The following is a 26,450-nucleotide window of genomic DNA, read 5'->3' as shown; positions in this document are numbered from 1 at the left end:
CTGGGTCACACACTGTCCTTTCCTCTCTGGGACTGTGTGGTACACTGGGTCACACACTGTCCTTTCCCCTCTGGGACTGTGTGGTACACTGGGTCACACACTGTCCTTTCCTCTCTGGGACTGTGTGGTACACTGGGTCACACACTGTCCTTTCCTCTCTGGGACTGTGTGGTACACTGGGTCAGACACTGTCCTTTCCTCTCTGGGAGTTCTTACACCTCATACATTGATGGTTTGATTTTTCACTTTGTCAACAGTAACAGATATTTGGAGCAATTTCAAGGGTTCAGCATGTCCTCAGCATAGAATGTCTCCCAATTTATTACATTGAGGAATATAATAGAGGTTAAAACTGAGAAACATCAACATTTTTAAAAGATACTCTGATCAAAGCTGTGAAGACCAGCTTCATTATCGACCACTGGTTGTTCGAAGAGGCTGATGTGTTTTCTTCTTCTCAACATCTGCATTCCTTGTGGTGCTAGTGCTCTGTTCAGATGTTATGTAATGAATTTGGGATACTGATCCAACGATGATATCCAAAAAAGTATGATCTGTGTATTGGTGATGGTGCTCCTAAGACATTGCATCTCAGTTCTGGAGGTTTTAGCTGTTCTAATGCATTCTGTCAATAGTTGATAATATAGATATAGAGGCTCTGGGATATAGAGGGCGCCTCTGTCGTTCATCTTTGGTATAATTGCTTCTGGGAGTTCTTGATAATACCACTAGACAATGCAAAAACATTTTATTCACAAGCATTAATATCCTTCACCATAAATTAAAATCCCATCCCCACTGGGAAGAAGTGCTTGGGGCCTTGGACAGTGAGGAGGGAGAAAGTAAAAGAACGTGTTGCATCTCTTGCACTTCCGTGGAAGGTGCCGTGGGAAGAGGAAGGGCAGAGATATTGAGAATGACTGAGGAGTGGACCAGAACATTGCAGAGGGTCTGGTCTTTGGTTGTGGCATCACACTGAAGGGGAAATTGTGTTTGATAAATTTATTGAAGTTTGAGGGGAAAACTAGCAAGGTAGGTACCAGAGGATGTGGTATGTTTGGATTTTCAGAAGGCCTTCAATAAGGTGGCACACAAAAGGTTGTTACACAACATTATGGCTCATGGGAATGGAGGTTGTATGTTACTGGTGAGGCAGTGGCGTAGTGGTATTGTCACTGGACTAGTAACTCAGAGACCCAGGGTAATGCTCTGGGGAGAGTGAAATTTGAATTCAATAAAAATCTGGAATTAAAAGTCTGACGACGACCACAAAATTATTGCTGATTGTCACAAAAACCCATCTGGTTCACTAATGTTCTTTAGGGAAGGAAATCTGCCATCCTTACCTGGTCTGGCTTACATGTGACTCCAGACCCACAGCAATGTGGTTCACTCTTAAATGCCCTCTGAACAAAGGCAATTAGAGATGGTAATAAATGCTGGCCTACCCAGTCACACCCACAACCCATGAACAAATAAAAAAAATTTGCATACATTGAGTATTGGCTAACAGACAAAAAACAGAGACTAGGAATAAACTTGTCATTTTCGGGATGGCAGGGTGTAACAGATCAAGTACCAGAAGGAGCAAGGCTTGGGTCTCAGCTATTTACAATCTTCACCAATGGCTTAGATACGGGGACCAAGCATAAGAGATCAAGGTTCTGACAATACAAAGCTCGGTGAGAAAGCAAGCTCTGAGGAGAATGAAAAGTGGTCGCAGAGGGATTATAGAGCGGTGGGTGGCAGATAGAGTATAATGTGTGAAATTATCAATTTTGATTGGAAAAATGGAAAAGCAGATGTATTTTTTAAAAACGTGAAGCACTAGTAAATGTTGGGATTCACAGGGATTTGGGTGTCTTTGTACATGACCCACAGAAATTAACATGCAGGTACAACAAACAATTAGGAAGGCAAATGGTATGTTGGCCTTTATGGCAAGGAGATTGCAGTGCAAGAGTAAGGTACTCTTGCTAGAGTTATACAGGTCTTGGGTGAGACCACACCTGGAATACTGTGCACAATTTTGGTCTTACCCAAGAAAATACTTGTCTCAGAGTGAAGCGTAACAAAGGTTCACTAGATTTATTCTGGGAATGAGGGATATTCCACAAGGAGAGACTGAGTGGAATGGGCCAATATTCTTTGTAGTTTAGATGAATGCCAGGTGATCTCAATGAAACATATAAAATTTTTCAAAGGCTTGATAGGTTAGATGCTGAGGTTGATTCCCCTGAAGAGTTTAGAATTAGGGGTCATAGCCTCAGGAAAAGGGGTCAAAAATTTAGATGGGAATAAGTTAGATACTTACAACATATTACAGAATACTGGGGATAGTCAAGACTCAGATCGGTAGATTTTGGGGGGGGGGCGGGTGGAATTAAGGGAATGAAAGGATATGGGCACAGGGCAGGAAAGTAGAGATTTTTAAAAATTCTTTCGCAGGATATGGGCATCAGTGGCTGGGCCAGCATTTATTGTCCATCCCCAATTGCTGTTGTGGTGTGGTGAGCTGCCTTCTTGAACCGCTGCAGTCCACGTAGGTACATCCACAGTGCTATTAGGGAGTTCCAGGATTTTGACCAAGTGACAGTGAAGGAACGGGCGATATATTTCCAAGTCAGGATGGTGATTGACTTGGGGGGGAACTTGCAGGTGGTGGTGTTCCCATCTATCTGCTGCCCTTATCCTTCTAAGTTGTAGAGATCACAGGCTTGGAAGCTGTTTTCAAAAGAGCCTTGGTAAGTTGCTGCAGTGCAATTTTAATATGGTACACACTGCTGCTACTGTGCGTTGCTAGTGTGAATGTTTAAGGTGGTGGATGAGGTGCCTATCAAGCAGCTATTGTGTCCTGGATAGTGTCAAGCTTCTTGAGTGTTACTGGAGCTGCACTGATCCAGGCAAGTGGAGAGTATTCCATCACACTCCTGACTTGTGCCTTGTAGATGGCGGACAGGCTTTGGGGAGTCAGGAGGTGAGTTACTCAGCGCAGAATTCCTAGCCTCTGACCTGCTCTTGTAGCCACAGTATTTATATGGCTGGTCCAGTTAAGTTTCTGGTCAATGGTAACCCCCAGGATGTTGATAGTGGAGGTTTCAGCGATGGTAATGTCACTAAGTGTCATGGGGAGATGGTTAGATTCTCTCATGTTACTGATGGTCATTGCCTGGCACTTGTGTGGTGCGAATGCTTCTTGCCATTTATCAGCCCAAGCCTGAATGTTGTCCAGGTCTTGTTGCATTTGGACACAGACTGCTTCGATATCTTCCCTGCCCCGTGCAGGCTAGTGCAGGACAGGAAGAGCAGACAATACTAAAGTACAGTTTGAGAGGGAAGTCAACATATTCGAGAAAGGCAACAGAAGAAAATCAACATACCAGTTAGGAAACTGGTTTATTTTCTCTTGTTAGCCTCAGAGTACTCCAAAAAACGCACAGTTTGAAACAACCCAGTAATGGTAACATTATAAAATGTGCATTGTGCAGATGCTCAGTTATCTTTTTCAAAGAATAAAGCTATTTCCCCACCTCCTTGATCCACAATCTCTTTCCCTTTTCTTCTCCTTCTCAGGGACAATGGCCCATGTAATCTCTCCCTGGGGAAGCATTAGGACTTACATGGAACTGGTATTGTTCCTGACATGGTGGCAGTTAATAGATGAACCCCTGCCACTGCATTCCAGGACAGCATGGTGATACTCCAGCCTTGTCACTGGACATTGGAAGGATGACAAAGGTTTCAGGTCGTCACACTGATAAACTGCCCTCCCCTCCATTTTGCTTCCTTGCTTTGCCAATAGCAAACTTGGCTCCATATTGGGAAGAGGAGGCAACAATGATAGGCATCCTCTAGCGGCTTAGCTAAATGGACATTTTTCATGTGCTGTACAATCACAGGAGCATCACAGCCCAGTCAGGTACAGTACATAAGCTCTCCCTTCCCTTGAAAGTCAGCAGATAACAAACAGGAGGGGGAGCCCTAGCTGATTTTAATAGGTCTGAGAGGGATGTGCAGCATCTAACCGTTGCTATGCCTGAATTCAAGATACTATGTATAGACCAGGGATTGAACCTACATAGAAATTACAACAGGTAAACAAACCATTTGGCCCAACCGGTCCCTGCTGGCATTTACCCTCCAAAAGTCTGGTGCCCAGCTATATTGTTCTATCTGTTCATGAGGAACAGACAGGCATCAAACAGCAACTCATCACAATCAGTCTGTTCAGACGAGAGGGTGGACAGCGAGGAAAAAACAATTTCAAAATCTCCCGCTCTACACCCAGTTTAAATGGTTATAAATATGTTTATTTTTTCTAAGCAACATAAATTGATTACATTATCTTTTACCTTTTAATCTACACAGGATTACATGATAAACCAGCATTTTAACACCAGGTAGAGGGAATAGGAATAATGCAGGGTCATTGATAACCAATTCTATATAATCTGTCCTTTTCCCTCCCTTCATTCAGAACTAATCCCATTGATTATTTACAGACTTTAATTTGAGTTAAAATTTTTAACAATGTGCAATTTGTTGTTTGCCCTAATAGTGTAAGCATTCAGAAATGGAGATAAATGCTGTTAGTGCCATACAGGCGCAATACTTCATTCTGACCATCACGAGAATCTGCTCGTGAGCTGGCCCACTATTCAAAAGACAAAACAGAAAAGGACTTCAAATCTGGGACCAGAAGCTGGGGTCCACAGCTGAAGACAAGACCAACCACAACCTAAGAACATCCCTTTCCGGGACCACCCACAGCCTGAGAAACATGTTCCCAGACCACCCAAAGACTGAACATGTCCCTCTCTTGGACTACCAACCCTGGGACACCCACTGCCCAAGACTCCAGCCTGGAATCAGCCACAGCTAGAGAGTCCTACCATTCCTATCAACTACAGCCTAAACACCACCACCACCATCGATCCCCCACCCCACATCTGAGACAAGTACGAAGGCACAATTTAATTCCAGGCTACCCACCAACCCACAATCATTATCTGTGAGCTAAGATTAGGTGTCTTCAGGGAATTCAACTGTCATGAACATTGCAGAGAAGTTTAATGATCCCACATATGTGCAGTGGTGAGCAACGAGCAACATGAACCTTGGCTGATAATTTTTTTCTCTCATCTCTACCTCAGAGGTGGCTGAAATCTCAGGATGCAGATTGCACATCAGTTCTAGGCTATTGGACCCAGCGACAGGTGTCGATAACCCCCCTCCCCAATCACTGTATGAAGAAACAAGGTCCTGGTCTGAGCCTTGCAATCCACTAAAAACAAAACCTGCTAATTAACTCTCTTCCTAAAATATTCTAAAATTTAAATGTATAATGCTTACATATATTTATAAGTGAATGTGTAATATATATTCATATATCTATTTACATTTTCTTAGTTCTTCCTTTAAAAGACAGTGGGAGAGTGACTGATACTGAAACGAATGTTTAATACATGCTCTCGATTAGAAAGGTACTAGAAGAAAAAACCCTGAATCATTTCAGTGAAAATAGATGTGGCAATTTAGGAGTGAGAGAAAAGCAAGGAAATGGAGGAGCTGAATGTCTGTCCTTATTCTCTTCACACACTGGTAGACCGTATTTGAGAAGGCAGGGTTCAAATGCCATGTGAATAGGATATAAAAAGTAGCTTGGACTGAGCCTATCATAGACAATGGGAACAAATTTGAGGGGAGGGAATAGAGTCATATGCATTGGCCTGATCGATGATTCAGAATGGTTCATGGGCCTCCTCCCCTACATTTGGTGACTGTCACTCTTTTCCCCACCCCTGGCCATAGTTAATACATGCTGTAGAGGATAAATTCATGGATAGAAATTGGCAATGGAGAAAAAGCAAGCACGGGGGCTGGGATATATGGGGGTGAAGAGAATAAATTAACCCCTCCCAACCGCAAATTCTTGAGAACTAAGTTTTGAATGTGAGATACAAATTTAGATTTTGGAATTAAACAAATAAGAATGTTTATCAAATCCTGCTGTGGACCATCCAGTTAGCTGGTTAAGGCGAATATTAATGAAGTCCAACACAACAGGCAACAGGAATGTGAGTGTCCGAACTGATTGGATTCGATCTGTGTCAGCTCCTTGGTGTGAGTTTTTTGTGTTCTCACAGGATGATATAGTGATCCAGACTTTTCCAGAACAGGCCAAAATTGATCAGAACGGTAACGATCTTCGCCCTGGACAACAGCAGGCGCTTGAGTCAGAACTGCAAAAACAGTTTGGTCTTTACTTGATGATTCTGGTTTAAACTTTATTTTAAATTGTATGTGGGCGGGGGGGGAATGGGGGGGGAGGGAAAGAAAAAAAAATCAGGCTGTTATGTTTCAGTTCTTGGCCATTTAAACAAGGTCCTTCTGGGAGACAAGCCATGCACTTTACATAGAAAATGTAGAGCATGGTCTAACAGACAGGTTACTCTCCACTGGCTGTCTCTAAGAAATCGAGCAGCCCGTGTCTCTCTGGGGTTTCATGTCTGGCTCCTTCACAGGCTTCACTTCCTCTTCCTTTATATCCTTGGCCTAAAAGGAAGATAGAAATACATTAACTGTCACATTCTGCAGGAGTCCAGGATTATAACAGGAGCTGGCTGCGCAAACTGAGTCCAGGATTATAACAGGAGCTGGCTGTGCAGACTGAGTCCAGGATTATAACAGGAGCTGGCTGCGCAGACTGAGTCCAGGATTATAACAGGAACTGGCTATGCAGACTGAGTCCAGGATTATAACAGGAGCTGGCTGTGCAGACTGAGTCCAGGATTATAACAGGAACTGGCTGCGCAGACTGAGTCCAGGATTATAACAGGAGCTGGCTGCGCAAACTGAGTCCAGGATTATAACAGGAGCTGGCTGCGCAGACTGAGTCCAGGATTATAACAGGAACTGGCTGCGCAGACTGAGTCCAGGATTATAACAGGAGCTGGCTGCGCAGACTGAGTCCAGGATTATAACAGGAGCTGGCTGCGCAGACTGAGTCCAGGATTATAACAGGAGCTGGCTGCGCAGACTGAGTCCAGGATTATAACAGGAACTGGCTGCGCAGACTGAGTCCAGGATTATAACAGGAACTGGCTGCGCAAACTGAGTCCAGGATTATAACAGGAGCTGGCTGCGCAGACTGAGTCCAGGATTATAACAGGAACTGGCTGTGCAGACTGAGTCCAGGATTAGAACAGGAACTGGCTGCGCAAACTGAGTCCAGGATTATAACAGGAGCTGGCTGCGCAGACTGAGTCCAGGATTATAACAGCAGCTGGCTGCGCAGACTGAGTCCAGGATTATAACAGGAACTGGGTGCGCAGACTGAGTCCAGGATTATAACAGGAACTGGCTGTGCAGACTGAGTCCAGGATTATAACAGGAGCTGGCTGTGCAGACTGAGTCCAGGATTATAACAGGAGCTGGCTGTGCAGACTGAGTCCAGGATTATAACAGGAGCTGGCTGTGCAGACTAAGTCCAGGATTATAACAGGAGCTGGCTGTGCAGACTGAGCCCAGGATTATAACAGGAGCTGGCTGCGCAGACTGAGTCCAGGATTATAACAGGAACTGGCTGTGCAGACTGAGTCCAGGATTATAACAGGAACTGGCTGTGCAGACTGAGCCCAGGATTATAACAGGAGCTGGCTGCGCAGACTGAGTCCAGGATTATAACAGGAACTGGCTGAGCAGACTGAGTCCAGGATTATAACAGGAACTGGCCGTGCAGACTGAGTCCAGGATTATAACAGGAACTGGCTGCGCAAACTGAGTCCAGGATTATAACAGGAGCTGGCTGTGCAGACTGAGCCCAGGATTATAACAGGAGCTGGCTGTGCAGACTGAGTCCAGGATTATAACAGGAGCTGGCTGTGCAGACTGAGTCCAGGATTATAACAGGAACTGGCTGTGCAGACTGAGTCCAGGATTATAACAGGAACTGGCTGTGCAGACTGAGTCCAGGATTATAACAGGAACTGGCTGTGCAGACTGAGCCCAGGATTATAACAGGAGCTGGCTGCGCAGACTGAGTCCAGGATTATAACAGGAACTGGCTGAGCAGACTGAGTCCAGGATTATAACAGGAACTGGCTGCGCAGACTGAGTCCAGGATTATAACAGGAACTGGCTGCGCAGACTGAGTCCAGGATTATAACAGGAACTGGCTGTGCAGACTGAGCCCAGGATTATAACAGGAGCTGGCTGCGCAGACTGAGTCCAGGATTATAACAGGAACTGGCTGAGCAGACTGAGTCCAGGATTATAACAGGAACTGGCTGCGCAGACTGAGTCCAGGATTATAACAGGAGCTGGCTGCGCAGACTAAGTCCAGGATTATAACAGGAACTGGCTGCGCAGACTGAGTCCAGGATTATAACAGGAACTGGCTGCGCAGACTGAGCCCAGGATTATAACAGGAGCTGGCTGCGCAGACTGAGTCCAGGATTATAACAGGAGCTGGCTGCGCCGACTGAGTCCAGGATTATAACAGGAGCTGGCTGTGCAGACTGAGCCCAGGATTATAACAGGAACTGGCTGCGCAGACTGAGCCCAGGATTATAACAGGAGCTGGCTGCGCAGACTGAGTCCAGGATTATAACAGGAGCTGGCTGCGCCGACTGAGTCCAGGATTATAACAGGAGCTGGCTGCGCCGACTGAGTCCAGGATTATAACAGGAGTGGTCCCCAACAGACAAGAGTTCAGGATAATAACAGGAACTTGTCCCCAGTAGAACGGAGGGTGGAATGTGATCAGCTGATGAATTACTTTTGGTATAGTTATTGTTATACAGGAGAACATTTTTCTTCCTCCATTACAGTTGTCTACCCTCTTTCCTTGAAGGCACTTGGTTCATGCCAAGACTTGGATCGAACACTTCTTCCAATATTACCACAGTGACTACACTTTAAAAGGATTCAATTGGCTGTAAAGTCCTTTGGATATCCTGAAGTGGTGAAAGGTGCTACAGAAACGAAAATATTTCTTTTCTTTCTCTGATCCAAGGCCTGCCAAGGCTAGCTACCATCCTGGGCTTTGCTGGGATTCAGTCCCACCCTCTGGTACCCTCATGCCGGTAGCTATTATCAGCTGAGATCAGCTAATTAATTACAGAATGAGGATCAACCCTTGGGGCTTTCATGCTTGCTAAAGCTCAGCTACTCACTGTGTGAACCCATCCAGTCACTGAGTGAAAGGGCCACACACATAAACAGACCTCTCTTCCTACCTTGTCGTCCTTGGGGGCTCTGGTAATGTCGAATGCAGCATATACTTCCTGGGTCCACTGAGTGCTGAGCACTGGAAGCTCAAATGACTGTGGCTCCACCAAACCATAGCTCGCCTTCAGTTCCAGCTGCGGAGCCTCTGGAGGAACTTTCTGGAAGTAGCTTGAAAGAAAAATAATGAAGGATGATAAAAATGGGTCTTCCTTGGTTGCCTATGTCTATCATACAAACAGCATTCTCTCTCATTCTTGGGAGATTCAGGAAAGCTCCTTCTGCTATTAATTTATCACAGTTAGACAACTCTCTACACAGCTGCATTCAGATATAGAATCCCTATTTCCTGGGCTTTCTGAAGCTCAATAGCAACACATGAAACAGGCTAAAATCCATGAGTAACTGGACAGCCAGCCAGCCAGCCAGATTGAAATGCTGACCCCCATGAAGCTCCCAGAGGGCTGGTTCATCCTGCTACTGTTAGTTACATGGGTAAGATAGTGTAGAGGTTACATTGTTGGACTAGTGGTCCAGAGAATGAGTTCTAATCCCTCCATGGCAATGTGACAATTTGAGTTCAGTTTATAAAAATATAAGTTAGTATCAGTAAAAGTGACTGTGAAGATTGACTTTAGAAACTCAACTAATGTTCAGTAATATTCTTTAGGGATGAGAACCTTCCATCCTTATGTGACTCCTGTTCAACGCCAATGTGATAGACCCTTAACTACCCTCAGTGACCTAGCAAACCACTCAGCTGCTTCATATCTGGGCAACTAAGAATGGGCTATAAACGCTTGCCTTGCCAATGAATAAAAAGAAACTTACATGAAGCCATTCTCTCTCTGACACTTTTCCAGGGTGTTTTTGATGTATGTTCCCAACTTCCTAAAGAACAAATGCTCAGATGGCTTGGCTGTAGATCCTGCTCCCTTTGTTTGACCATATTCCTTGCACAGAGCCTCTGCCTTGGAATAATCTGCAGGAATAAAAAAGGAAGGTAGAGGAAACCACTCGCCCAACTTTCACATGCTACTCACAGTTGGGTAATAGTAGAAAACCCGGGAAGCACCTCTACCTTTGCCAACCACAGTGAAATGATTCATTGGCAGAATGTGGCTTTAGTATTTTTGTGTGGATTTTATGGTGAGTGAAATGAAACTCTTCCCCACTCCCGGTATCCAGTCAACCTGAAGCACTTCCAGGTTAGTACAGGAGAAAAGAGTTCTGCATCAACAGAACTTGTACATTATCATGACATGTCTCTATTTTCTGTGACCCCTCAGAGTCAGATTGCCATTGAGGCCCATTTTGAATTGGAAGCCCATGTCCACACGGGACTGGATTGAAGCCATTCAAACCCATCTCACATAGGGACCCTTTGACCAGGAATCAAAGGATATCTTTATAACATCAATCTGGGCTGGACTGGTTTATCTTATTCATTCATGGGATGTGGACTTCACTGGCTAGGTCAGCACATATTGCCCATCCCTAATCACTCTTGAGAAGGTGTTGATGAGACACCTTCTTGAACCATTGCAGTCCCTGTGGTGTAGGTACACACAGTGCTAGAAAGGGAGTTTAATGATTTGATCCAGTAACAGTAAAGGAATGGCAATATATTTCCAAATCAGGATGCTGTGTGGCTTGGAGGGGAACTTCCAGGTGGTGGTGTTGCCATGCATCTGCTGCCTTTGTCCTTCTAAGTGATAGAAGTCATGGGTTTGGAAGGTGGTGCCAAAAGAGGCTTGGTGAGTTGCTGCAGTGCATCTTGTAGATGGTACACACTGCTGCTATTTGCATTGGTGGAGTGTATGTTTAAGGTGGTAGATGAGGTGCCTGTCAAGCAGCTACTGTGTCCTAGATGGTGTCAAACTTCTTCAGTGTTGTGGGAGCTGCACTCATCTAGGTAAGTGAAGAGTATTCCACTACACTCATGACTTGTGCCTTGTAGATGGTAGACAGGCTTTTGAGAGTGAGGAGGTGAGTTAATTGCTGCAGAATTCCCAGCCTGTGACCTTTCTTGGAGCCACAGTATTTATATGGCTGGTCCAATTCAGTCTCTGGTCAATGGTAACCTCCAGGATGTTGATAGTGGGGGATTCAGTGATGGTAATAGTAATGCCATTTAATATCAAGGGGAGATGGTGGATTCTCTCTTGTTGGAGATGGTAATGCCACTGAGTGTCATGGGGATATGGTTAGATTCTCTCATGTTACTGATTGGCACTTTTGCGGCATGAATGTTACTTGCCACTTATCAGCCCAAGCCTAAATGTTGTCCAGATCTTGCTGCATTTGGACATGGGCTGCTTCAGTATCTGAGCAGTCGTGAATGGTGCTGAATATTGTGCAATCATCAGCGAACATCCCCACTTCTGACCTTATGATGGAAGGAAGGTCATTGAGAGCGCAGCTGAAGATGGGCCTAGGACACCACTTGAGCAATTCTTGCAACAATGTCCCAAGACCGAGATGATTGACCCCCAACAACCACAACCATCTTCCTTTTTGCCAGGTATGACTCCAACCAGTGGTGATCCCAAATATGAAAGGTCAGTCCCCTGACCACCCATTTGCCACACGAGTTATAATGGAATGCTGTCAAAAGCCTGTATCTCATAACATACCACCAATCTGACATGGAAATCCCTTAAATAAAGAGGCAGTGTTCTGTAGTCTAAAAGTAAACAGCGCAAGGAGAGTCCTTTCATTATGATATTTTGGTGGATCTTAAAAGTTTCATAATGTCATAAAATGGAGAGGTCCTTGTGCAACTCCTCACCCTCCTCATTGCTGGGGTGTGGATACCGTGCTTTGGAGGGGGCACATTTCTCATGCTGTCCTTATGTCTATCTGCTCCTAGATTGAAATCATGAATTGCTGGGAGGTATGCAAGAGTAATTAAAGCTTTTTATGCTCTATGCTATTTTTTAGGGGAACGGGGAACTTGCCTTGTGCTGTTTGCTCTCTCACATTTGTGAATTGTGACTTAACAGTGAAGTAGGGGGTCCTTTCTCTGCTGGACCAGCAGTGTGTGTAGTGTGTGAGAAACTGAAGAGTTGTATGAGTTGGTTGTTTAAACATAGGGGGCACCACAGCTCCAACTTGATCTTCATTCAATTTTCCCCTCCTGTTCAGGATCACAAGATTCTCCAGAGATTTCAAGCCACTACCCTTGCCCCCGACACCACTCCACCTCCCTCCCTCAGCCCAGGGATACGATGAGGAACCTGGGCATATTCCTGGGCTACATGTCTCAGTGTCACACCAGAAACCTGAATTCAGACATTTTTTAAAAAGTCTGAATGACAAATAAATTATGAATCCTATTCACTGCCCAAAACTCCTCATAATCTCTGTCCTTGACTTGTTATCATGTTCTGCCAATGCTGATCTGTGACTGAGCCCATCAGGGGCATATTGTCTGGTTTGTGCTCCCTCCCTGTGCGGGTAAGCATAGCTGGGGGTGGGGCAGGGGCGGGGGAACATTGCTCATAGCTGACTACTTTGGGTGTGGATCTTTGTTTGTAGAAAGGCAGGTGCCTCACACATCCCTTGGTGCACACACAAACTGAGGGGTTGATCTTCAGGGAGAGCTGGAGGGCCCTGGCAATCTTAGCCTTGATTCTAGCCTGGCTATGCACCACAATAGCTGCAGTTTCTCTGTAAACTCTCTCCTGCTCATTCTAGGAGGAAGCAGCAAATCAGGTCAGCAGGATTTGGGACCAGCTCTAGAGCACAAAGATCATTCCAGAGCCTTGCAGCCAATCCTGAATCAGCTCCCACTGAACAGATGCTACATTCAACAGTTCAGCCTGCTCACACACAAGTTGAAAGCATCAGAAAGCAACAGAAATCAAACCAAATCAATTCCATGAAATAGGCACCCATCATAAGCACTCTACCTGCTTTCAGTATGCATGAGGGAGCTGGGAGAATTGGTCTGAAAAGGTGGAGTATGACTGTTAGATGAGCCTAGGTTATTTCCAGTCCACTGTGACAGATACAATTCCTATAGAGCTAATAATGACTCCTTTATACTCACGCTTCTCTGCTTCTTGTAGTGATCGGATGGCTTCCCCACACTTGTCACTGGCCAGCAGGGTCTGGCCATGGTAACAGTATGCCTGTAAAGAACAAGTACACAATACTGACTTGATGTTAAATCCACACGCTGCTGTAATACCACTTAAAAATGACCAGATTGTTTAATCTTGGGAGACACCAAACCCTCGAGTGTATGATGGATGCAACCCTAGGCCAACTGGCAAAGGGCGCTCTGCCCTGATTAATGCTCACTGCCCCTCCCCACCCCCACACAATAGCCCTCCTCTCCCCAAGTATAGCAGGCTGCCACAAGCAAGCCTCCTACATGATTCCTTAGTTGAACAGTCCAAGAAGAGCTTTAAGAGCTGGAGGACTCTCACTGCACATACTATGCACCAATAAAGCAGCATGATCTCACATTCTGTAATCCACCATTCTCCACCTGAGAATGTCACATACAGTTCAGTAACAGTGAAATAACTATTTGAAACAAGGAGATTTGCCTGGGGCACGAGTCCAAAAGAGAAAGTGGTAAAGAAGCAGCAGGCGATATGATCGGGACACAAAGCCTAAGGAGACCATCAGCTCCTCAGGCCCCATACAGGCCAGTTATGGCACCCAGTTTCTCATTCTTGTCAATCCCAATGTGCAGTAAAACAGCATGTCAGCACCTGTGGTGAGCAGTACATTATTGCTGCTGGAAGCAAATCAGATAGAAAAGGCATCATACGGATTTGTTCTCATCTAACAGAGCCATCAACAATGGTCTACTTAGAGGAGGTAGGGAAATAGAATCTCCTTCAAGAAAGTGCTATTCTGATCAGACCATCAGATCCAATTCCCCATTCCAGGGATTAATGAGCTGGCACTGAACACTACAGCATCATAAAATTAGCAGCCTTCTGCTTGAATTTGCAAGGTTAACACTTACATAAGCCAGGTAGAAGGAGTTTTTGAGCTGTAAGTACTTCCTCCATTTTGCTGTGTAGATTGGATCCAAGGTGGTAAGAGTGTGATCTGAAGAAGGAAGATCAGATGTAAGCCATCATTTTCGAACAAACTCAGTGAAAGCTCTACCTGCTTCCCTGATGTTGCAGCACATTTATCCAGTGAGTAGCAGAGCTGTCAAGATCATGAAGGTGCCAGATTCAATCTCCAATCTGTACCAGATGAGCTGATCTCAGTGGGATGGCAGCAAGTGGGCTATAAAAAACATCAACACCCCCAGGATACAGAAGGAAGAATTAGCCAAGTCTCCCACTATAGGAGTACAATGGGGCGCAACAAAGAACGGGTGATAATCTCATTTGTTGCACACCTATTGTGTGTCAAAGCCTCTCTCAGTAGCAATTGTATCAGTTTCAATGTCAATAATACAATGAAATAATCAGGAATCTATCCAACACTGTCCTATACTTCAATTATGATTCCCATGCAAAATACACCAGAGAGGAAATATTTTAATCCAGGATTTATTTTGTAAAATTGAATAATAAAAGTTCACTTGTTTCCCCTCAGACACTGTATGGATATCCATGTTGCAGGCTATTCCTCCATTGGCATTTATTTAGAGCCATAGAAAAATCCACATGTTCCCACATCCAGCAGGGCAAGTGAGTGTAGCTGAGGAAACTGAGTGCAGACTTGGAGTTTGGTGAGAGGGGGTGTTCAGTGAAGGGGTGGGGGGAAGGTGGTGTTTGTTTCCTTTTTCTATCTCTCTCACCCTGTAGGAATTGCTTCCTGCTCTACTACAGGGAAAGGAGCTAGCTGTTTGGTATCTATTTCTAAGGTTACCTTACCACAAATTGGTGGTAAAGTTAATGAAATATATTTTAAAAGTAACATAAATAAGTGATTATTATAATTAAATAATTATTTACGACACATTAAGGATGACAAGAAGGCTGCAGCATGTGGGAGTTCCTGGATAACATTGTCTTCCAGGGTAAACACGTCTGCAGCAAGTGTTTGTGGCTCGAGGAACTTCGGCTGCACGATGGATGAGCAAATTGACCGCGGTACAGGAAGCCATTCAAGTGGCGGGAGAAAAAAGGAATGTGGTGGTCGTGTGGGACAGTATAGTCAGGGGGATCGACACTGTTCTCTGGAGCAAAGAGCGAGACTCCAGACGGCTGTGTTGCTGCCCGGTGCCTGGGTTCAGGACATTTGCTCAGGGCTGGAGAGGAACTTGCAGTGGGAGGGGGAAGATCCAGTTGTCATGGTCCATGTAGGCACCAATGACGTAGGGAAAACTAGGAAAGCGGTTCTGCAAAGAGAGTATGAGGAGCTGGGTACTAAATTGAAAAGCAGTACCTCAAAGGTTATAATCTCTGGATTATTACCTGAGCTGTGTGCAAATTGGCATAGGGTACAGAAAATTAGAGAGATGAATACATGCCTCAAAGACTGGTGTGGGAGAAGTGGGTTCTGGTTTATGCAGCGCTGGCACCAATACTGGGGAAAGTGGGGGCTGTGCTGTTGGGACGGTCTATCCCTGAACCACGCTGGAACCAGTGTTCTTGTGAACTGCATAACTAGGGAGATAGAGAGGCTTTTAAACTAAATAGTGGGGGAAAATGTGGAAAGATGTAGTATATAAAAGAGTAGAGACAAGATAAGAGAGGACAATATTAATATGGGAAATGAGAGTCGGAAAATGGCAGGGAGGGACAGAGAGAAAAGAACCTAAGAATACATCAAGAATCAAGGTGTAATAAAGACAACAAAAAGACAAAACTAAAGACTATCTGAATGTGCATAGCATCCATAACAAAGTAAATGAATTGACAGCACACACTGAAGTAAATAAGTATGTTCTGATAGCCATTACGGAGATGTGGCTGCAGGATGACAAGCATTGGGTCCTGAATATTGAGGGGTATATGGCCTTCAAGAAGAATAGGAAGCTAGGTGAAGGTGGAGGGGTAGCACTGTTGATCAAGGACGGGATTTGTGCAATAGTTGGAGATGTCCTTGGTTTAGGAGATCAGAATGTAGAATTGGTTTGAGTGGAGATGAGGAATAGTAGGGGAAAGAAGTCACTGGTGGGAGTGGTCTACAGGCCCCTAACTGTAACCACAATGTAGGACAAAGTATACAAGAAGAAATATTGGGTGCTTGTGATAAAGGGATGGCAATAATCATGGGTGACTTTAATCTACACATAAACTGGAAAAATCAGATTGGCAGTGGTAGCCTGGATAATAGTGTGCTTTTGAGTTTCTTAGAGCAGCATGTTCTGGAACCAACCAGAGAGCAGGTTATATTAGACTTGATATTGTTTAGTGTGATGGGATTAATTATTGACCTCAGAGTGAAGGCACCCCTTGGTAGCTGGTGACCACAATATGACTGAATTTTACATCCAGTTTGAAAGAGAGAAGAATGGGTCTAAGACTAGTATTTTAAACTTAAAGAAGGGCAACCATGTGGGCATGAAAGCTGAGCTAGCTGAAGTGAACTGGGATGCTAGGCTAGAGGAAAGATCAATACAGAAGCAGTGACAGACGTTTAAGGGGATATTTCAGAATACTCAGAATAAGTTTATTCCTACTATCAAGAAAAATTCTAAAAGGAGGACCCACCATCCGTGGTTAACTAAAGAAGTTAAGGAAAGCATCAATCTTAAGGAAATAGCATATAGCTGCACAAGAGATGAATGGCAGGTCAGATGATTGGTTAGGATATAAAGAACGGCAGAGAATGACTTAAAAGTTAATCAGGAGAAAGGAATTAGAGTATGAGAGGAAGATAGCTAGAAATGTAAAAATGGATAGCAAAAGTTCCTATAGGTACTTAAACAGGAAAAGAGTAGGTGAAGTGAGTGTTGGTCCTCTAGAGAATGAGAATGGGGAGTTAATAGTAAATAATAAGGAAATGGCAGATGAAATGAACATATATTTTGCTTCTGTCTTCACTATAGAGGATATAAAACATTCCAGTAATAACGGTAAATCAGGAGGTGGAGGGGAGAGAGGAACTTGGTAAAATTACAATCACTTGGGAAGCGGTACTGAGCAGACTGATGGAACTGTGGGCTGACAAGTCTCCAAGTCCAGATGGACTTCATCCTAGGGTCTAAAGGAGATGGCTAATAAGCTAGAAGATATGTTGGTGTTAAGTTTCCAAAGATTCTGGAAGGGTTCGATCAGACTGGAAAGTAGCAAATATAACCCCTCTATTCAAGAAAGGAGACAGGCAGAAAACGGGAAACTATAGGCCAGTTAGCTTGACGTCTGTCGTGGGGAAGGTGTTAAAATTGATCATTAAGGAGGTTATAGGTGGGCACTTAGAAAAACACAGTGTACTCAGGAACAGTCAGCATGGTTTTGTGAAAGAGAAATCATGTTTAACCAATTTATTAGAATTCTTTAAAGGAATAACATGCGCTGTGGATAAAGGGGAGCCTGCAGATGTATTGTACTTGGATATCCAGAAGGCATTTGATAAAGTGTTACATCAAAGGTTATCGTGGAAAATAGAAGCTCATGGTGTAGGGGGTAACATATTTGCCCGGATAAAGAATTGGCTGGCTGGCAGTGAACAGAGTATGCGTGAATGGTTCTTTGTCTGATTGGCAGGATGTGACTAGTGGGGTCTGCAGGAGTCAGTGCTAAGGCCTCAGTTTTTTAAAATTTACACCAATGATTTCGATGAGGGTAGCTAAATTTGCAGACAACACGAAGATAGGTAGGAAAGTGTTGTGATGACGACACAAGGAGTTTATAGACGGATATAGATAAGTTGAGTGAGTGGGCAAAAATCTGACAGATGGAGCATAACGTGGGAAAATGTGAAGTTGTTCATTTTGGCGAGAAAAATAAAAAAGCAGAGTGTTACTTAAACAGAGAACGACTGCATAATTCTGAGGTGTAGAGGGATCCAGGTATTCTAGTACATGAGTCACAAAATGGTAGTATACAAGTACAGAATGTAATCAGGAAGGCTAATGGAATGTTATCCTTTATTATGAAAGAAAATGAACATAAAAGTAAGGATGTTATGCTTCAGTTATACAGCGCATTGATGAGGCCACATATTGAATAGTGTGCGCAGATTTGGTCTCCTTATTTAAGGAAGGATACAAATGCGTTCAGGGTGTTTCAGAGGAGGTTTAATGGATTGATACCTGGGATGAGCGGATTGTCTAATGAGGATAGGTTGGACAGGCTGGGTTTCTTTCCACTGGAGTTTAGAAGATTGAGGGGTGATTTGATTGAAGTATATAAGATCCTGACTGGTCTTGATAAGGTGGATATGGAAAGGATGTTTCCTCTTGTGGGTGAGTCCAGCACTAGGGGGCACTGTTTTAAAATTAGGGGTCACCCTTTTAGGACAGAGATGAGGAGAATTTTTTTCTCTCAGAGCGTTGTGTGGCTTTGGAACTTTCTGCCTCAGAAGGCAGCGGAAGCAGGGTCACTGAATATTTTTAAGGCAGAGGTAGATAGATTCTTGTTAGGCAAAGGAATCAAAGGTTATCAGGAAATGTAGGTGGGAAAACAAAAACAGAATTACCTGGAAAAACTCAGCAGGTCTGGCAGCATCGGCGGAGAAGAAAAGAGTTGACGTTTCAAGTCCTCATGCCCCTTCGACAGAACTTGAGTTCGAGTCCAAGAAAGAGTTGAAATATAAGCTGGTTTAAGGTGTGTGTGTGGGGGGCGGAGAGACAGAGAGACAGAGAGGTGGAGGGGGGTGCTGTGGTTGTAGGGACAAACAAGCAGTGATAGAAGCAGATCATCAAAAGATGTCAATGACAATAGTACAATAGAACACATAGGTGTTAAAGTTAAAGTTGGTGATATTATCTAAATGAATGTGCTAATTAAGAATGGATGGTAGGGCACTCAAGGTATAGCTCTAGTGGAGGTTTTTTTTTATATAATGGAAATAGGTGGGAAAAGGAAAATCTTTATAATTTATTGGAAAAAAAAGGAAGGGGGAAACAGAAAGGGGGTGGGGATGGGGGAGGGAGCTCACGACCTAAAGTTGTTGAATTCAATATTCAGTCCGGAAGGCTGTAAAGTCCCTAATCGGAAGATGAGGTGTTGTTCCTCCAGTTTGTGTTGGGCTTCACTGGAACAATGCAGCAAGCCAAGGACAGACATGTGGGCAAGAGAGCAGGGTGGAGTGTTAAAATGGCAAGCGACAGGGAGGTTTGGGTCATTCTTGCGGACAGACTGCAGGTGTTCTGCAAAGCGGTCGCCCAGTTTATGTTTGGTCTCTCCAATGTAGAGGAGACCACATTGGGAGCAACGAATGCAGTAGACTAAGTTGGGGGAAATGCAAGTGAAATGCTGCTTCACTTGAAAGGAGTGTTTGGGTCCTTGGACGGTGAGGAGAGAGGAAGTGAAGGGGCAGGTGTTGCATCTTTGCGTGGGCACGGGGTGGTGCCATAGGAGGGGGTTGAGGAGTAGGGGGTGATGGAGGAGTGGACCAGGGTGTCCCGGAGGGAGCGATCCCTACGGAATGCCGATAAGGGGGGTGAAGGGAAGATGTGTTTGGTGGTGGCATCATGCTGGAGTTGGCGGAAATGGCGGAGGATGATCCTTTGAATGCGGAGGCTGGTGGGGTGATAAGTGAGGACAAGGGGGACCCTATCATGTTTCTGGGAGGGAGGAGAAGGCGTGAGGGCGGATGCACGGGAGATGGGCCGGACACGGTTGAGGGCCCTGTCAACGACCGTGGGTGGAAAACCTCGGTTAAGGAAGAAGGAGGACATATCAGAGGAACTGTTTTTGAACGTAGCATCATCGGAACAGATGCGACGGAGGCGAAGGAACTGAAAGAATGGGATGGAGTCCTTACAGGAAGCGGGGTGTGAGGAGCTGTAGTCGAGATAGCTGTGGGAGTCGATGGGTTTGTAATGGATATTGGTGGACAGTCTATCACCAGAGATTGAGACAGAGAGGTCAAGGAAGGGAAGGGAAGTGTCAGAGATGGACCACGTGAAAATGATGGAGGGGTGGAGATTGGAAGCAAAATTAATAAATTTTTCCAAGTCCCGACGAGAGCATGAGGCGGCACCGAAGTAATCATCGATGTACCGGAGAAAGAGTTGTGGAAGGGGGCCGGAGTAGGACTGCAACAAGGAATGTTCCACATACCCCATAAAGAGACAGGCACAGCTGGGGCCCATGCGGGTACCCATAGCCACACCTTTGATTTGGAGGAAGTGAGAGGAGTTGAAGGAGAAATTGTTCAGCGTGAGAACAAGTTCAGCCAGACGGAGGAGAGTAGTGGTGGATGGGGATTGTTCGGGCCTCTGTTCGAGGAAGAAGCTAAGGGCCCTCAGACCATCCTGGTGGGGGATGGAGGTGTAGAGGGATTGGACGTCCATGGTGAAGAGGAAGCAGTTGGGGCCAGGGAACTGGAAATTGTTGATGTGACGTAAGGTAGATGGGAATGTAGAACTCGAAACACAAACAGATCAGCCATGATCATTGAATAGTGGAGCAGGCTCGAGGGGCCATATATTTCATATATTTGTATGTATGTTAGTATGTTCATATCTAGGAGCTGCTATATAGCGATTAATGACTCTACCCAACTTCTGTCTCTCTAACCAACTGCAGCCACCCACTTACTGCTCCTACTGATATTAGCTGACTCAGTCCAGGACAGGGGTAGTACTATGAACTTTCCTAACCTGCAAAGATCATCTACTCACTTATTGGATAAACTAACTTATGTATCAAGGTGGGCTGTCAATACATTGACCAAGGCCTTCTGAGGAGCTTTTCCTCCGAATTAAAAGGGATATCTCTTTGGACAACAAACAAGCCTAGTTTAACATTATCACACAAGTGGCCACCAGACTTCTGCAAATTTCAATGGGTATTTGCCTGAGTGAGAAAGAAAAAGAATGATGTTATGAGCAAGAGTGCAAATAAATGAGAGAATATGATTGAGAGCATAAACAAGAGTAAGAAAGTGCAACTTACCAGCCTTCTGATAGAAATTGGCTGTTTCATAGGCCAAAGCTGCGATCAGACCAGAGTTGTGCTTCAATTCAATGGCTCGTGCGATGGTAACTTCAATCAAAAGGCAAATGAACAGTTACTTTCTTGTACAATAATGTTAATTGTCCCTCATTCTTTAAAAGCTCTATTTACTGTTGATCTATATGGATGATTTATCTTTACAGTTATCCCTCCTTGCAGAATGCCTGCTTCCTGTACCTTCCCATGGGTGAGAAAACTGGAACTCACTGAGCAAGAATTCAGAGGTATGAAGCGACATGTCATCTGGACTGGTACACAGCTCAGAGCTCTAACACACTGCAGCAACTGGACAAGAGGAATACATTGCCCTTATAAGAGCCTTTTATTTTAAATACATGCTCAGGATCTGGAAGTCTCTGGCAAGGATGGCATGTTTGTCCATCCCCAGTTCCCCTTGAGATGGAGCTGATAGAACATGTTCTTGAGCTGCAGAATTGTAGCGATTTGATACTACTTGCTGAACCGCCACTGATCACAGAGTCACATAGAGTCCACACCTGAGTGAGCACAGCAGGTTTCCTGCCCTAAAGGAGGTGAGTGAACCAGATAGGTTTGTGTGGTGATTTGACAGCTTTATAGTCACTTTTACTGTTACCTATTTCCAAGCTTGCTTTTAAAAAAAATTGCATTAAACTACCATGGTGAGATTTGAACTCATGCTTTCTGGGTTATTAGTCCACAGCCCCTACAACAGCCTTCAAATGATGAGGCCAGATTTATACTGAAGAAGTTACAGTTATAGGAAAAGAATTGAAAAAGCTGACATCTATTCGTACCTTCTTGAGCCTCAGCTTGACACTGAATGATGTAGGTATCGAGAACCCGTGATTCAAGATCCTTTCCTTTCTCAGGCGCTGTCACAAGTCTGCCTACTTCGCCTTCCTTAGCAGAGTAAAATTAAATTGAATTAATCATGATATCAGTTTATGCATGAGGGATAAAAACAGTAGAAAGATACATTATTGCCTTAGGGAAAAAGATACATCATACGGTTCACTATACTCTATGATGTAATGTTATAATATAATACTTTCACACTGAAACTGGAAGCCTCTTCCGAGGGTCTCTGGACTCCAAGGTGACATCAGATTTCTGTCCAAGTGTATTAGTTATTTCTGCTGCTGTGTACTGATCAAACTTTCTGCCAGGTCACTGTGAGTGAAATGCCAGCTGTATAAACATTCAAGAGTTTCCAAGTACATTAATTATATGAGAATCAGCAAGTTACAAACCGAATGGATCACATTCCAAACAGCAGGCCAGTTAACCAACACTTTTTTATCCAATTAAAAACATTAAAATCAATTCATATTCACCGGCAGAATGGTGCCAACCTGCAAGACTATCAGCCTGATATAAAGGGCTTCCAAGAGTTTCCCTGCAGACTTACTGGATAATGCACTTCCCATTGAGATATTGACATAAATAGCAGGAAGTCCCCAGTTCAATGAGCTAGGGAGAGTGCAATTGGCCAGGATACCCCTCTAGGTTGGGGCAAAATTAGCCAGTGTCCAGAAATCAACATTTAGGGAGAATGAAAAGAAAAATTCATCACGTAACCAAGGAGCAGAGAGCAAAATCGTTTCTGCACCCTCTCTAATGTCTACACATCTTTCTTAAAGCATGGCACCCAGAACTGGATGTAATAATCTAGCTTACTTATACAAGTTCAACATAGCCTCCTTGCTCTTATACTCTATGCCCCAATTGAAAAATACTGCATGCTTTATTAACCACTCTCTCAACCTGTCCGGCCACCTTCAATGACGTATGCACATAAACACCCAGGTCCCTTTGCTCCTGCACCCCCTTTAGAACAGGGCCTTGCGTGAGACCACATCTGGAATATGGGGTACAGTTTTGGTCTCCTTATTTGAAAAAGGATAAAACTGTGATGGAAGCAGTTCAGACAAGGTTCACTGAACTCATTCCTGGGATGAAGGCTTTACCTTATGAGGAAAGTTTGAACAAGTTGAACCTACACCCATCGGAGTTTAGAAGATTGAGAGGTGATCTTAATGAAACATAAAAGACCCTGAAGGGACTTGATAGGATGCTGAGAGAATGTTTCCTCTTGTAGGGAAACTAGACCTAGAGGACACAGTTTAAAAGTAAGAGGTCTCCCTTTTAATATGGAAATGCCCACAGGGGCATTAATCAGTGGAATTCTCTTCCCCAAAAAGCAATGGAGGGGCTGGGCTATTGAATTTATTCAAGGCTGAGTTGGATAGGTTTTTGAAAGACAAGGGAGTCAAGGTTATAGGGAGCAGAAAGGAAAGTGGAGTTGAGGCCACAATCAGGTCAGCCATGATCTTATTGAATGACAGAGCAGGCTCAAATGGCTGAATGGCCTATCCTGCTCCTAAGTCCTATGTTCAATCTGAAAATAACCAATGTCTATCATGGCCAGTAACCTGGGCCAATAAACATGGCTTGTGACACAATAATATAAATAACATCCTGTAGGGAAGGAAATCTGCCATTCCTCCCCAGTCACGCGACTTGAGACCCACAACAATGTGGTTGACTCCTAACGTCCATCTGAAATGGCCGAGCAAGCCACTCAGTTGCATCTTTTTTTTATTTGCTCATGGGATACGGAGGTTGCTGACAATAAATGCAGGTCTTGCCAGCAACCTCCGTATCCCAATTGCCCTTGAGAAGGTGGTGGTGGGATGCCTTCTTGAGCTGCTGCAGTATGTGTGGTGTGGTACTCCCACAGTGCTGTTAGGGAAGGAGTTCCAGGATGCAAGAATGCTGCCAATGGAGTCAATGTGACAACTGGCACTTTCTTTGTTTGGGTTGGGGTGGGGGGGCACTGAGGCAAGACAAAAAGAATAGTTGAGGTTTAACAAATAAATTTAATCAAAGCTAGCATAATATAGCATAGTAGAAAGGGGTCGAAGTTGCAAATCCCAACAAGTTTAAGCAAAGCCTTGAAAAAACTGTGGTACTCTGGAGCTGCGCTGCTTTTGGGTAGAATGGAGAGAGTGAGATGGGATATTTTCTCCCGTGCCATGCACCAACCTTACATAAAAGGAGCAACGAGACAGCCTACAAACCACAACTTCATTACCACTGCTGTAAATCATAGAAATTTACAGCACAGAAGGAGGCCAACTGGCCCAGATGTTAGGAAGGGGAAAGAAAGAATGACAAAGCCAGATGAAGTTAAATTTAAGGTAGCGACTGTTTACCTTGATATGTTTGAAGATTCCAGCTGCGCTCCTCAAGCTTCTGTGCACATCTTTTGCTTCATCCACGGTTATACTAAAAATATATACAGCAACATTAATCCAAATGACTCCAGTCCAGAAAAATACAATACAAGAATGGTTGGCATTAAATTGTGTTTACTTACTCCTCCTTTCCGGCTAGTCTGGAAGCATATTTTGTGTGCCACAAAGCTACGTTAAACTCCATGGAGACCAGGTCAAAGATAGCATCCTGCTGGGCACTATGAGAGCAAAATCGAAATAGTCTCATAAATCTTTGTTTGATAAAGGGATGAGATATTTGCATCAACCTACCTTGACATGCAATTTATTGGAGAGACTGCTCTGTACAGGCTGACAGACTCAGAACAATGAAGTGCCCTTTCCCTCTCTTAACTGAGAAGAATATGCATGGAAATTGCACTATGTATGCCAGAGGGAATTTGGGTGTGAGTTCTTGAGTTACCACTGGGATTTGAAAACAAGACAGGTGGGGGAAAACAGGTTATGGGGATAAGTCAGCAAATAGGTGTAAGGAACTATATAAAACATAATAAAATTCAAATAAGAACTCAGCAGTATCCAAATCCACAACATAGAAATGATTTTGGGGCTTTTCAAAGGGTACAGTGCAGATTCACTAGGATATCATCTGGTATGAAGAAACACAAAATAAGGAGAAAGAAGTGAAAGAAATGGGTCTTTTACAACAAAGATTGTTGTTAGATCAGAAAGAAGTGTTTTAAAATATGAAAGGATGAGATAGGATAGTTAGAAACAGACTTTGCGTTGCCAAGGGCCAGCATGTAATCACAGAAGGTGCATGGAGGTCAAGAATCGACTCTTGGAAAACCCGGTAAGTAACAGTGCAGTGGCAGGAAGTGAAGCCATTGGTGGAGATGCTCTGGTTACAACTGGATAGGCAAGCATGAAGCCAAAACAACATTCCAAGTTGCTAGATAGAGACATAAAAAGAAATGGATCCCAAGCCAAAGAAGGAATGTTAGGAGGGTTAATTAAAGAGATAAGTCGTAAGGAGCAGAGGGGCAGATGTTTAAGGGAATGAACAAGAGGTTATTGTAATATTATGGGGCCCATCTATGGGAATAACAAGTGCTATTGATTCTGAGAGAACAGTATGAAGACCTTAAATTCATAACAGTTACCTACCTTTTCAAAATAGTGTTCCTACAAACACAATTTCTCTTCTCTGGATGTGCTTAGAGTTAAAACGGGCATAAGTAGGCTTCTTGCACCCCACCCAAGTGACCATTCTTCACATGTAAGCCTAAACACTGTTAGTGGGATATGCCATTGAGAATGCATCATTTACAAGCCAATCCTGTCATCATTCAATATGCACAGAAAAGTGAGAAACTGGCTAATTTTCTTTACTTGCCTTGGTAAAGAGGTCAATTGCAGCATTCCAATAAGCACTCCAGCTGAAATCACTTAATTCAGCAAGTTTTGAGCCTGGGAGTTCATAGGAACATAAGAGGTCATTCAGGCCATTGAGCCTTCTCTGCCATTCAATACGATCATGGCTGATCATCCACTTCAATGCCTTTTTACTGATATTATCTTAGCACAACATTAACTGACATACCAGGGGAGGCATTCCCTGAAGCACTAAAATCAGTTATGATTCACCGATTTTCAGATGCTGACACACCAGTGGTGAATCTCCAACCTTTTCGGCTTTTATTCCTGAATGCCCAACATTCACATTTTTCTTTTTCTCCAAAACCACTAACCCAGGTTTCCTTTATGAGATTGTAATGCAATGTGGAAATCTTGTCTCCCCAATTCTACAGTGTGAGGAAGGACCAGGGTAAACCTAGGACAAAAAAACCCATCAAAAATGCAAATTACAACCTTTCCAACTTGTCCATACAAATCTCCTTTCCAGCCCTTGTGTTTAGTTAATTTATCACTTTTGGATGGAAGTGTT

The 26,450-nt window shown here is 44.0% G+C and overlaps 1 protein-coding gene across 2 annotated transcripts in view; it reads right to left on the bottom strand.

The window, feature by feature from the left end:
• Positions 1-4,288: 4,288 nt before the first annotated feature.
• Positions 4,289-26,450, bottom strand: part of brox (BRO1 domain and CAAX motif containing) — a 47,607-nt gene continuing 25,445 nt past the window's right edge. For both annotated transcript variants that reach the window (XM_041188052.1, XM_041188051.1), the window contains exons 4-12: positions 24,646-24,741; positions 24,482-24,554; positions 22,061-22,166; positions 21,225-21,314; positions 14,216-14,301; positions 13,283-13,364; positions 10,060-10,210; positions 9,240-9,399; positions 4,289-6,555 (exon numbers count right to left, since the gene is read on the bottom strand). In XM_041188052.1, coding sequence (XP_041043986.1) covers positions 6,469-6,555; positions 9,240-9,399; positions 10,060-10,210; positions 13,283-13,364; positions 14,216-14,301; positions 21,225-21,314; positions 22,061-22,166; positions 24,482-24,554; positions 24,646-24,741 — 931 coding nt within the window. In that variant the 3' untranslated portion in view covers positions 4,289-6,468. The remainder of the gene's footprint in view (positions 6,556-9,239; positions 9,400-10,059; positions 10,211-13,282; positions 13,365-14,215; positions 14,302-21,224; positions 21,315-22,060; positions 22,167-24,481; positions 24,555-24,645; positions 24,742-26,450) is intronic.

The sequence above is a fragment of the Carcharodon carcharias genome, chromosome 5, assembly GCF_017639515.1.
Source record: "Carcharodon carcharias isolate sCarCar2 chromosome 5, sCarCar2.pri, whole genome shotgun sequence".
Taxonomy (NCBI): Eukaryota; Metazoa; Chordata; class Chondrichthyes; order Lamniformes; family Lamnidae; genus Carcharodon; species Carcharodon carcharias.
Note: the sequence above shows the minus strand (reverse complement) of the source record. Positions and strands in the feature narration are given on the sequence as shown.